A 14,289-nucleotide genomic window follows, 5' to 3' on the forward strand; every position below is an offset into this window, starting at 1 on the left:
TTATTTTCTACCACGTGGCACTAACTGGGCGGTAATCGGTAGTGTACACTCATTGATGCTTACCGCACAGTTAGCACGTGAGACCTTACCACCAAGTTAATGGTGGCGGTAAGGTCTCAGGCTGAAAATGGATGCGTGCTCGTTTTAATTTTGCCGCATGTCCATTTTAGGCCACAATAAAAGGCCTTTTTTACAGGCACACTGAAAAATGGACCAGTGTGTGTCCAAAACATGTGCCTAAATCAGCATAGGCCGTTTTTTGGCACGCCTTAGTAAAAGAGCCCCTTAGAGAGTTATGCGCATAAATTCTAATTACTGCCAATTACTGCTCATTATTGCTTGTTAAGTGCTGTTAACCATGCCGATTGGCTTGTTAAGCCAATTAAGTTATGTGCATTGTTATAGGATATGCTTGGATTTCAGCGCAGAACTCTAGGCACGCTATATAGAATCCAGGGGAAAGTGTCTAAGTGCCAGTTTATCCACATCTCAAATGTGAAGAGGTCTTGTAAAATGAGGGCCATAGTCAACTTCTGGAGCTTTTAGAATTTTTTTCTTCAAGAAAAGGCCAGTCTATCAGTGATAGGTGATACCTTTTTGCTGGACTACCTCAAACCATCTGTAACTAGCAAGCCAGTCTGTTTGGGGTTCCTTTTTGTTCAGTTGTCTTAGTGATCATTTCTGCCAATGATATTTGCGTTCATTGAGGAGATACTTTATTAGTTGTATGTTCTTTGCCTTCATCAGTATAACACCTGAGCAAGAAATAAACTTAATGTAAGTTTTTGTTTACTGTAAATTTACTATAACACCTTCATATGATGAAAAGCACAGCAGTCACAGTACTGTGCTCGGTAGTGTTGTAGGATTTCAGAGAGATTGATAGTAAAATGACCAAATATAAGGGTAAATACAATTATGCTGTTAACAAAATTTGTACATCAAGTTGTACACAGCTTTGGGTGAATCTCTTTATAAAGGCAGTTGTTCAATTCCAATAAATAAACTAAAATAAAGTGGACCTGTTAACAGAACTGGTACCATGTCCTGATAACATAGCACACTTTACTATGTACTGTCTTTACAACTCAGCTTGGTAAAGGTTGTTTCTAGACGTTGGAAACCATGAGAGCTTGGGCATATATAGATATATGAACTCAGGGTCCCTTTTACAAAGGCGAATAAGAGCCTACGTGCATGCAGCGTACATCAAATTGGCATTACCGTCCAGCTAGCACATGCGCTTGTTGGTAATTCTGAGTTACACGCGGCAAAAATCCAAGGTAGAAAATGCATTTCTATTTTCTACTGCAGGGGCATTCCTTGCGGTAATCGGCAGTTGGCGCGTGCTGGACGGTTACCGCATGGGTAACGCGTGAGCCCTTACCACTAAGTCAATGGGTGGTATTAAAGGCTTGGACGGTTTCCTAAAGGACAAGTCCATAGACCGCTACTAAATGGACTTGGGAAAAATCCACAATTTGGGGAATAACATGTATAGAATGTTTGTACGTTTAGGAAGCTGCCAGGTGCCCTTGACCTGGATGGGCCACTGTCGGGGACAGGATGCTGAGCTTGATGGGCCTTTGGTCTTTTCCCAGTATGGCATTACTTATGTACTTTTAGACACACACCAGTTTTCATTTTGCCGCTCGTCCATTTCCCGGCCTCAGCCCTCCCCCCTTTTTCCAGACGTGGTGGAGAAATGGTCCAGCACACGTCCAATACACGCACCCATACTACCGCAGGCCACTTTTTTGGCGCGCCTTTGTAAAAGGGCCCCTCAGTAAAATTGTTTTGCCTAACACTACTATACTGATATCATAAATTTGATTAATGTAGATAACACATGCATGCCATTTTCAGCGCTACAGGAATTAAAAAAATTTTTTTTGTAGTGTTGTAACTTATCTGGCAGTAATCGGGCAGCGCCACACACTGCCTGGTTACCACTGGGTTAGCGTGGGAGCCCCTACCGCCATTTCAATGGGTGGCGGTAAGGACTCCCCACCGAAATGGCTGTGCAGTAAGTGGTTCGTTTACCACATGGCCATTTCTTTTTGGCAAAAATGGACAGCCTTTTACCCACTACAGTAAAAGGGGACCTCAACGCGCATCAGAAACACGTGCTGACACTAGTGCAGGCCCCCCTTTTATCGCAGCTTAGTGAAAGGACCCCTAGTTTTGCAATAAACACTTGGGGACCTGATTATCACCCAAAGTATCAGGTCTGAACCTTATAAATGCCATGACTTTCGATGACAACATTTTATATGCTAAAGTTTTATATAAAATTTCTGTGAGAGAATATGCACATAACAATAGCATCAGCTTAAGCAACATAAATGTAAAAATTGCCTAAAGGTGGAGAGTGGACAAAGCCGAGATGGAACTGGCATTTATGAGCATACAGTGTTTTTCTGATAAAATTCTGCTTCTTCCTAGCACATACACACACACACTTAGGGACTCTTTTACTAAGCTGTGCTAGTAAATGGGCTTAGTGCATCCTAGCGTGGGATGTTCCCATGTGCTAATCCCATTTGTAATGTGGCCTGTAAAATAGGCATTATTCCATTTGTTGAATTTCTGGCAGTGCACCACGCCCCCTTCAATAAATAAGGGGTCCTTTTATTAAGGTGTGCCAAAAAATTGTCCTGCGCTGGTGTAGGCACGTGTTTTGGACATGCACAGGTCCATTTTCCAGCTCACTTGTAAAAAAGGCATTTTTTTGTGGCTGAAAACGGATGTGCGGCAAAATGAAAACCAACGCACGTCCATTTTCGGCTTGAGACCTTACTGCCACCCATTGATTTAGCAGTAAGGTCTCACGCGTTAACTGGGCGGTATTTGTCAGCGAGAGTACACTGCCAATTGCTGCCCAGTTAGCGCCACACGGTAGAAAATATTTTCTGCCGCACGTATCGGACGGGCGTAAAAAATGGAATTACCACCCGGGGCATGCGGTAGCCAGGCGGTAGTTCCAAACTGACGCACATTGGATGCGTGTAGGGTCCTATGTGCCTTAGTAAAAGGGCTGCTAAATAAATAAATACCATGCTCTTAGCATACACAGGGGCCCTTTTTCAAAGAGCCGGTAAGGCTACTGCTTGTGTATCGTATGCCAAATCAACAGTACTGGCAATAATTTGAAAGTTTGCGCACGGCGTTTCCAACAGTAGAAAATATCTTCTATTTTCTACCACAGGGGCATTCCCGGCAGTAATCAGCAGTGCACCCACATTGGCATGTGCTGCTTGAGTGAGCCCTTACCGCTAGGTCAGTGGGTGGCGGTAAAGGCTCAGGCAGTAAATAGCTGCACAGTACCTTTAATTCTAGTGCACGGCCATTTACTGCCCTATTTTTTTTTAAAAAGCCTTTTTTTCCCAGCCGCTGTAAGAAATGACCCAATGCGCACCAAAAACATGTGCCCACACTACAGCAGGACATGTTTTACTGTGGCTTAGTAAAAGGACCCCACAGATAACAAAACTAATGTAGAATGCTTTAGAGCATTCTGCTTTATGCTCTTTTTCCTGCGTTAAGCATGCATTAGCTAACTACCAGATAATGAAACTCAAGCCAGAACTAGATAAAACCCAACTCTCTATACTTGACTACCAAACTCTACCCTACCATGAACGAACTTTAACACAATACCACCCTATCTATGACGGAACAATATAAGCCACATTGATCCTGCAAATAGGTGGGAAAATGTGGGGTACAAATGCAATAAATAAATAATAATAATTAGCGTTTAATACAGCTTAGTAAAAGAGATTAAATAGCTTTGCCTTGGAGTTCTGGGTAATTTTTTAATCAGACCTTGGCTCTCTTTGCTGTAGCATCTTCCAGGGAAAACAATGCACCATCTGACATAATCAGTTTTCACCTCTATTTCCAGAAAGAACGGGAAAATGGGTCCAACTTGGCCTTCATGTTTCGCCTCCCTTTTGCCGCTGGCAGGGTGTTTAGTATCAGTATGCTGGATACGTTGCTGTACCAGGTAAGAATAAATACAGCAATTATTTTTCTCATCCTGTATAATCTAATACTATAGTACTGCAGCTGGAAAGAGAAGGGGGATGATTATAGGATTTATGTCTTGAGGGCAGAATATTGTAGTCTTAAATGGCTCATTATCCCATTTTACTTTCAAAATTATTTTTCCTTAAAATATCTTACGATTGTGACTTGACTCAAAAACTGGAAAGAGAGACTTCTCACAAATGAAATCTGAAAACGTACTGAAAAAAAGTAACATGTTTGTGAAAATACTGGAGAGACAGAAATAAGTAATATTCCCAGGGCTTTCCATATGTTTTCCCCTGTTTCACAGAGATTTGTTAAGTGTAAAAATACACAAAAATATTTAAAACAAACACACAAACGCCAGTTGAAGTTGTCAGTGGAAGAAGTCCATCAGAGCACACACTGCAGGAGTACCGAGCCTGAAAGAACATCAGTAATTCTAATGTGAGAGAGATACTTTGGAAATGAAAAGGAAACACAGGGCATATGCCAGAGTTAAATTTAAAAAAATGAAATAACTGATTTGTTATAGACAGGGCTTTTTTCAGCCCATAGCACTTTTTTTTTTTACTGCCTTCAAAAATGTCTGACTGACCCATCCAAATAAGTATCTCACTCAAGATCTCTCAGCATATTTTTTTCCTTCATGAATAGCTATTCTGGTTCACAATGATTACTACACTTCTTTAAAAAGGTATAGGGAATGTTTAAGAGGACACCACTTTTTTTTTTAATAGGCTATAAATGCATGTTGTGCCTCTGAAAAGCTCCATCAGTCAGGTCTGGACTAGGCAATCCTGCTATCCTTAATAATTTCTTTGCTTTCAGTTGTAGCTTTTCCTGTTTGAATCTGAAAAGCTTATGAGTTACCAGACTGCTCCAGGTCATCAGGGGCAATCTGAACCAGTCTTGTTTTTTAAAATATATATTTATCATTTTTCATTAATAATCTTTTCATGGAAATATGTTAAACTATTAAGAGGAAACATAAGTAACAATATTTAGAAATATTTTAGAAAAGCTAAATTTAAATCAAATACTAGACAAAAAGTCCACAATTAAGGATCCCAAAAAGGAGAAATAAAACCAGAGGAAGCTGGCTGATACAAAAGAAAAAAACTGAGGGCCTTCCCTTATCCATCTGCCTAATATCCTTCATTTAAACTTGGAATGGGGCCAGTCCTGATTTTATCCCACTGAATGCAATGAGAGTAAAACCAGGATTGGCTCAGCCTGTCCCTGAATAGCCCAGCATTAATTCATTCATGACAGCAAGTGGCCCTTCTTGTGATTTTAGTTCTGGTGTCTATTGGTGTTTTAAGTCATGTGTATATGTGACTGAGATGAGGAATTCTGCTGATATATATATATATATATATATATATATATATATATATACCTGATTAGCAATCTATGGTATCATATATTTCAATTAAATCTCCAACATTTCTACACCTCGATTCTAAACTCCTCAGCAATAGCATGTTCCAAAAGCTCAAGGCAGGGAGCATAATGTTTATATAAAATGAGTTCACAGTATGAGCTTTATCCACAGTCATCCCATTTTTCCAGACCAGTGGACGACTATTTAGCTAATCTCTGAAAAATTTATAAAATGAATAGAACTGGACACTTATTACACTCTCTAATTCTCTAATTTATTATAGTCATTTGTTAAAGACTACATGATCACCATAACCAGACTGCTACTGGGCCTTGACACCACGCCAGGCTCCGGCTACCTCTGTGCTGTAAGTACTATGTCTGTATGCTAACCCCAAACCCCCTATAAAGACCAAAAATATGACGGTTAAATTATGGGACCCTTTTACTAAGGTGCGTAGGCGCCTATGGGCATCCAACGTGCATCAAATTGGAGCTACCGCATGCCCCCAGCGCTAATTCCATTTTTAATGGACGTCCAAAACACATGGTAGAAATTTTCTACCGTGTGGCACTTACCCAACAGTAATTGGCAGTGTACACATGCTGACGATTACCGCCAGGTTAACGCATGAGACTTTACCGCTAAGTCAATGGGTGGCGGTAAGGTCTCAGGCCAAAACTGGATGTGCACCAGTTTTCGTTTTGACACATGTCCATTTTCAGCCACAAAAAAAGGCCTCCTTTGAAGGTGCACTGAAAAATGGACCTGTACGCGTCCAAAACATGCGCCTACACCAGCACAGGCCATTTTTCAGTGCACCTTAGTAAAAGGGCCCCTATATGAGTATAGAAGAAAAGTGGGGACAATTGAGAAAATGAGACTAAAGTTCCAGAACAGCGTAAGCTTTATTAAAATATCCAAAATATGACATGGTTGAGTTTTGGCACTGTTTATCAGCAGCAGATGTCCAAAAGGTTCTGTAGGGACACAGCTAAGCAGCAAAACCAAATCTAAGGTTAGTTAATAAAGAGGGCATAATCGAACGGCGCCGGCCAAATAGCTGGCCGGCCATCTTCGGGGCCGGCGCCATAAGTGGGCGGAACCAACCGTATTTCGAAAAAGATGGCCGGCCATCTTTTTTTTCACTAATACGGTTGGGCCCGGCCAAATGTCACAGTTCGCCAGGTTTGAGATGGCCGGCATCAGTTTTCGGCCATAATGGAAAATAATGCCGGCAATCTCAAACCCGGCCAAATCCAAGGCATTTGGTCGTGGGAGGAGCCAGCATTTGTAGTGCACTGGCCCCCCTGACATGCTAGGACACCAACCGGGAACCCTAGGGGGCACTTCTAAAAATTAAAAAATAAAAATAGCTCCCAGGTGCATAGCTCCCTTACCTTGGGTGCTGAGCCCCCCAAATCCCCCCAAAACCCACCCCCCCCCCCATTACCATAGGCCTTATGGGTAAAGGGGGGGGCACCTACATGTGGGTACAGTGGGTTTTGGGGATTCCAGGGCTCTGTCCTTTCCTGGTTCTCTTCCTACCTCTCCCTCCGCACCTTTAGTGTTCACTCTGGTGGATCCTCTTCTACTTCTATCCCTCTGCCTGTCGGCGTACCTCAGGGTTCTGTTCTTGGTCCCCTCCTCTTTTCTATCTACACTTCTTCCCTTGGTTCATTAATCTCATCCCATGGCTTTTCCTACCATCTCTATGCTGATGACTCCCAAATCTACCTTTCTACCCCTGATATCTCACATTGCATCCAAACCAAAGTTTCAGCGTGCTTGTCTGACATTGCTGCCTGGATGTCTCAACGCCACCTGAAATTAAATATGACCAAAACCGAGCTTCTCATTTTCCCCCCCAAACCCACCTCCCCGCTCCCCCCGTTTTCTATTTCTGTTGATGGCTCTCTCATTCTCCCTGTCTCCTCAGCTCGAAACCTTGGGGTCATCTTTGACTCTTCTCTCTCCTTCTCTGCTCATATCCAGCAGACCGCCAAGACCTGTCGTTTCTTTCTTTACAACATCCGTAAAATCCGCCCCTTTCTTTCCGAGCACTCTACCAAAACCCTCATCCACACCCTTGTCACCTCTCGTTTAGACTACTGCAATCTGCTTCTTGCTGGCCTCCCACTTAGTCACCTCTCCCCTCTCCAGTCGGTTCAAAACTCTGCTGCCCGTCTCATCTTCCGCCAGGGTCACTTTACTCATACTACCCCTCTCCTCAAGACCCTTCACTGGCTCCCTATCCGTTTTCGCATCCTGTTCAAACTTCTTCTACTAACCTATAAATGTATTCACTCTGCTGCTCCCCAGTATCTCTCCACACTCGTCCTTCCCTACACCCCTTCCCGTGCACTCCGCTCCATGGATAAATCCTTCTTATCTGTTCCCTTCTCCACTACTGCCAACTCCAGACTTCGCGCCTTCTGTCTCGCTGCACCCTACGCCTGGAATAAACTTCCTGAGCCCCTACGTCTTGCCCCATCCTTGGCCACCTTTAAATCTAGACTGAAAGCCCACCTCTTTAACATTGCTTTTGACTCGTAACCACTTGTAACCACTCGCCTCCACCTACCCTCCTCTCTTCCTTCCCGTTCACATTAATTGATTTGATTTGCTTACTTTATTTATTTTTTGTCTATTAGATTGTAAGCTCTTTGAGCAGGGACTGTCTTTCTTCTATGTTTGTGCAGCACTGCGTATGCCTTGTAGCGCTATAGAAATGCTAAATAGTAGTAGGTTTTGGAGGGCTCCGATTTACCACCACAAGTGTAACAGGTAGGGAGGGATGGGCCTGGGTCCACCTGTCTGAAGTGTACAGCGCTGCGTAACCCTGGCAGCGCTATAGAAATGCTAAGTAGTAGTAGTAAGTGCACTGCACCCACTAAAAACTGCTTCAGGGACCTGCAAACTGCTGTCATAGAGCTGGGTATGACATTTCAGGCTGGCATAGAGGCTGGCACAAAAATGTTTTTTTAATTTTTGGGGGTGGGGGGTGAGAGGGAGGAGTAAGGGGAGGTCATCCCCGATTCCCTCCGGTGGTCATTTGGTGAGTTGGGGCTCCTTTTTGAAGCTTGGTCGTGAAAAAAGGGGACCAAGTACAGCGGGCGAAATGCTCTATAAGCCTGGCTTTTTTTTTTCATTATTGGGTGAAGCCGGCCATCTCGTGAGTACGCCCCCGTCCCGCCTTCACTACCCTACCGACACGCCCCCTTGATGTTTTGCCGGCTCCCCGACGGAAAGCAGTTGAACTCAGCCAAAATCGGCTTTCGATTATACCGATTTGGCCGGGTTCAGGAGATCACCGGCCATCTCCCGATTTGTGTCGGAAGATGGCCGGCGATCACTTTCGAAAATGAGCTGGAAAGACTCAATCAACGTGTCCACACAGTATGCTAAAAGGTTTGGTCAGGCATTCCTTCTTTTGTGCGATACAAGTGGACATGATGATTGAGGGGCCCTTTTACTAAGCCACGTAGGCACCTATCCTGCTTATAATCGAAAGAGAAAAACACCTATATTGCGACCCAAATCGAGAGATGGGCGTCTTTCTCCCGTGGGCGCCCAAATTGGTATAATCGAAAGCCGATTTTGGGTGTTTCCAACTGCAATCCGTCACGGAAACGGGTAAAGTTGACGGGGGTGTGTCAGAGGCGTGGTGAAGGCAGAACTTGGGCGTAGTTCTCGGCCGAGGAGAGATGGGCGTCTTTAGCTGATAATCGAAAAAAAGGCGTTTTTACCGCAATTTTGGGTCACTTTTTTTGGACCCTTTTTTTTCACGAACAGGTGATTGAGATTTTAGGTTCAGAGGTAAAGCATTCCAAGCCTTTGGGCTGGAGTAGTGAAAAGTAGAGGCAAAAAGAAGCTTGTATTTGACACCCCGGCAAGACGGATAATGAAGTTGGAGATAGGTGCGGGCTGTGTTGATGGCATTTCTAGGTGGGAGGTCTATTAAAGGAATCATGTATTCCGGAGCTAGACCGTAAATTATTTTATGCATTAAGGTGCAGAGCTTGAAAGCAATTCACTCTCTTACTGGGAGCCAGTGTAGATTGAGACGTAGAGGCTGCGCGGCAACCATGCGCGATTTGCCCAGGATGAGTCTTGCAGCAGTGTTCTGGGCAGTCTGGAACTTTCTCAGTAGTTGCTCCTGGCAGCCCGCGTAAATCCCGCTGCAGTAGTCAAGGTGAGATAGAACTAACCAGTGAACGAGTGTGCGGAAGAGCTCTCTGGTGAGACAAAACCTAATGCGCCGCAGTCTCCACATTGCGTAGAACATCCACTTGGTGACCGCTCACACTTGCAAATCCAGTTGCAGGTAAGGGTCCAGCTCAACACCTAGAAGTCTTAGGCTCCTTGAAATAGGGAGAGTCTGGTCTTTAATGACAAGCAAGCTTGATGAAAATCTGGTATGGATGGACGAGAGCACCAGACACTGAGTTTTAGCTTTGTTTAACTTAAACCGAAATACCTCAGCCCAATGATCCATGATGGAAAAACTCGCTTCAATCAGATCTTTGATTTCATCTAATGAGGAATGGAAGGGAATAGAGATGGTTATATCATCTGCGTAGATAAATGGATTCAAGCCTAGTTTTGCTAGTGCTGCTAGTGTTGCAAGGGGAAACAGCATGATGTTGAATATCGTTGGTGAAAGAGGCGAACCTTGGGGGACCCCACAAGTAGCTTTCCAGGGTGCAGAATGATCTGGAGTGCCTTTGACCTGGTATGTTCTTGTTAACAGAAAGCCCTGAAACCAATGCAACACGTTCCCTCCGATGCCTAAGGTGTCCAGTAGATGTAGTAAGATGTTGTGGTCCACCATGTCAAACGCACTGGACATATCGAACTGTTTCAGTAATACTTTTTTTTCCAGTAGAAATTTCCCGTTTAAAATCAGACAGGGCCGTAACCAGAACCGTTTCAGTACTAAACTGAGCGCGGAAACCTGACTGAGAGTAGTGCAGAATATCAAAGGTCTCTAGGAATACATTTAACTGAGTGTTCACCAAGCTTTCCATCACTTTGACAATCAGTGGAATGGATGCCACTGGTCGATAGTTAGAGATGGCGTCGGCTTTGATCTTTGGATTCTTAGGAATGGGTGTGAGAAGAATTCTGCCATGCTCTGGGGGAAGATGCCATGGTTCAACATGTGATTAAGATAGCAAGTCAAGTCTACAATGAAGCGCTGTGGGGCCACTTTCAAAAGGTGACTAGGACAAGCATCCAGGCCACAAAACTTATTGGAGAACTTCAGGAGTGCTTTAGTGCTGAATGGTCTCCAGCTTATTGATGTCAAGAAAGGAGTTCAAGAGCTGGTTTAACTTTTTAAACTTTTCCTGCAGATTTTAATTTCATGGAAAAGTAAGAGCATTTAGCTTTCTTGATGGCATACTTATATTTGCGGTGGCTGACTTTCCAAGCTTCCAGCGCTTGACCTGACTTCTTTTTACGCCATGCACGTTCAAGCCTTCGTGTTGCAGTTTTCAAAGTTTTTAGCTCAGTAGAAAACCAAGGCGTTGAACTACGGAAATAGGAAGTTTTGAATTGCGTGGGTGCTATAGAATCTAGAACACTCCTGCATTTGTTGTCCCAGGCTTTGAGATAGCGTGCAGAATCGTCTTGCTCTGCCCAATCATTGCTATAAACTGATTTCCAGAACAATGGCATGTCAATTACACCTCTCGAGGTGTAAGTGCGTATTGGGCTGTGATGGTGCAGGCCCGAGCTTAACCAGCTCAAGTTAAATTGGAGCTTGTAGTGGTCTGACCAGGCCGCTTCCATCCAACGGATGTCATTTAGGAGGAAATTGGAAACATCTATGAATTTAAAGGTGAAGAGATCCAGGGAGTGGCCTTTTTGAATGGGAGGGGCGAGCATCCGGACACTTTAGGTCCCAGAGATGGAGGAAATCCAGAGATTGGAGTGTATCCGGGGAGTTTAGATTATCAAGGTGTAGATTAAGGTCTCCTAATATGATGATATTTGGGCTGGCAGTGCAGATAGTAGAGAGAAAGTCCAGGAGATCTGTTTGATTATTATGCCAATTAATTGGAGGTCTGTAGAATAAAACACAGACCAGGTGTTTGCGGAGTGAGCTATGATGAATGTTTACTGCAGCAATTTTAAGTGATGGGGAGAAGAGGTCAGTGCAGGATTCTACGATGAGGTGTGAATGGTATATTCCACAGTTACCACAGGAGCTTAATGCAGATTCCATAACAAGATAGCCAGAATCACTGGGATGATACATCATAATAATAAACAGTTTAATCTCATTTCACCTATAAATATTTCTTAAAATGCTTTCTGAGCTTTACAAAATACTAAGTAATTGGTTAACTTTCTTACCACGTGTAATCAATTATAAGTTGAGAAATTTGGGCTTCAAAATGCCTAAAAAAATGAGGCCCTCTTATCTATGGGCAATACCCCGTAGTGCTAAGAAATTTAACCCCCCCCCCCCACCCCCCACATACACACACACCCCTGTCCACGGCATGACTAGGAATCTCTGGCTCCCCTCTCTCCACCAGCACAGTTTGGCATCTCAATTACTCCCCCTGCCCCCCTTCCCGCTGTGTGCCTTTAAACTTCTCTTCGATACAGCAACGACAGTTTACTGGTACAGCTAGGCCTCCTGCGATCTGCTCTGGAATGCTATCTCTGACCTGTCCTACCTGTATGGAAACAGGAAGTTGAGTCAGATTTGGTGGGAACAGATCACGGGATGCCTAGCTGTACCAGTACACTATCGGTGTTGTATGGAAGAAAGATTTAAAGTTATGAAAGAGTTCCCTTATGTGTACCCCTCCCCTTGCTTTTCTATTGAACATTGTAGTCCTGTCCCTCTTTCCTCACTGTGTTCTATTTTTCAGGCACATTCTCTCTACTTTTATATTTATTTTAGAATGTAAACCACCTAGATGGCAATGCTGTAGAGCGGGGTAAAAATGTGAATTAAACTTGGAAACTTGGGGCGTGACCAATGAAAAAAATGCATATCAGCAGTCAGGCCTGTTATAGTGCAGATGTAGACTTGTCCTTAAAATATCAACTTTACTCTTTGACCCCGTTGCTGCTTTTCTCAGATAGCTCATGGCATTCCTTCTCCTTTTGCTCCAACCATTCCTTTTTTTGTTATCCATTAATTTCTGAAGCACTATGAGGAGGAAAAAACGTATATCTAATATTCTGGTTGACATTGTGCTTGTCAACGGAATCCATGTTCTCTATTAATGCTGCACTCATGTTTTCGATGTAAAGGAATTCTTCTGTAATTGGATCAACAGCACCTTGGGCTGTCCTTCAGTGTTACAATCTTTCCTAACAGTTAGTGTGAACTATCCGCCATACAGTCCATTTTATTCCCAAGGGTCCTGTGGCAGACAGCTCACATAAGTCATTTGCTAAGAGGCAGAGCACATTGAGAGTACCTAACAAGATAGCATGACACCCAATGCTGTTAAGTGTTTGAGTTTGAGGCATGCAGCTGCAGTACATCCAGGGGGGGGGCAGTAGAGAGAGTGAATCTGTGCATGTGTTTGGGGGGGAAGTAGAGAGAGTGAATGCTGGATCTGTGCAGCCGGGTATGAGTGAAGCATGGAGAAGGATGTATGCATGTGTTTGTGATTCTTTCCTTTGTTTATGGACTCGATTTATACATGGGTCACATCAATTTTGGTCATTTTTAGTCTCAAAACTGCTCTCGACTTACCAAGCAGCTACTATTTGGAATACCTTACCTTTGCAATTACCGTAAATACTCAACTATAAGTCAGTCTTGTGGATAAGTGAAACCTGAAATTACGCTCTAAAAGAGCCTTATTCTCCTAGAATCTGGGAAATGCAACAACATTAAATTTCATATAGTGCCAGAACTATCACTGTATGCAACACATCATATGTGCATTTATTTGCAACTCAGGAGTTAAATTATTATTTAACATTACCCCCAAAATTGTTAAGGCCAACTCAAACTTAAAATTGAGGTTTCCTAATCTAAATATGTTGCCATTCCAAATATCAGCAGTTTGACCTATAAAAAGGAATCAGGTTTTATATTTATTCCATTTGAACAGGTGCTCTTGAATCCAGTGAGCTAATGTATAGAAACTATTATTTATTTCATGTACTGATTGCTCCACAGATTGTAGCATAGGAATTAATACAGTAATGTCATCAATATATATTAATACGTTTTATAACTGAATAAGTTTTCTGCCCACAGATCTCATAATTATATTGAAAAGAGCTGGTGACCTCACATTTCAGCTTCCAGAACATTGTACCTATTTTCAAAAGATGTTGTTCTTGTCCTTCAGATGAAAATTAATGAAGATGACCTCTGGATCAGAACGTATGGCAGACTATTCCAGAAGCTCTGTTCCTCCAGTGCAGAAATACCTATAGGGATCTACAGAACCCAGTCACATATGTTCTCTACATCTGATGTAAGATTATAGAAACATAGATGATGACAGTCAACCACTATATGGCCTGTGTGTCCCACTGATCCTCTTTACTTACCCCAAGCTTGCTTGAATTCTCGTGCTGTTTTTGTCATTTCCACCACCTTTGCAAATCTGTGCAGTACATCCATACTCTTTTGGTAAAGAATTATTTCCTTACATTAAACATGTCTACCAGCTTCCAGCCTCATACCTGGAGTCTTTGTTCTAGAACAGTCTTTGCATGGACACATGTTTGTTTCCTGTAGATTATTTGTGCCTAAGAATGAGACTTGTAATTTTTCCCACTTCTTCCTCACTTGCCTCCTTAAAGGATGTAGGTTTCAGACATGATCGAAAGATCTTAAATTACATACACAATTCCACATTAAAACAACATAAAGAGGT

General features: G+C 43.0%; 1 protein-coding gene across 2 annotated transcripts in view; it reads left to right on the forward strand.

Annotated features, from left to right (window-relative positions):
• The window catches only part of KCNT1 (potassium sodium-activated channel subfamily T member 1), a 418,934-nt gene that overhangs the window by 377,889 nt on the left and 26,756 nt on the right, over positions 1-14,289 (forward strand). For both annotated transcript variants that reach the window (XM_030207584.1, XM_030207586.1), the window contains 3 exons: positions 3,908-4,009; positions 5,703-5,786; positions 13,756-13,884. In XM_030207584.1, coding sequence (XP_030063444.1) covers positions 3,908-4,009; positions 5,703-5,786; positions 13,756-13,884 — 315 coding nt within the window. The remainder of the gene's footprint in view (positions 1-3,907; positions 4,010-5,702; positions 5,787-13,755; positions 13,885-14,289) is intronic.

This window comes from Microcaecilia unicolor, chromosome 6 (genome assembly GCF_901765095.1).
Source record: "Microcaecilia unicolor chromosome 6, aMicUni1.1, whole genome shotgun sequence".
NCBI lineage: Eukaryota > Metazoa > Chordata > Amphibia > Gymnophiona > Siphonopidae > Microcaecilia > Microcaecilia unicolor.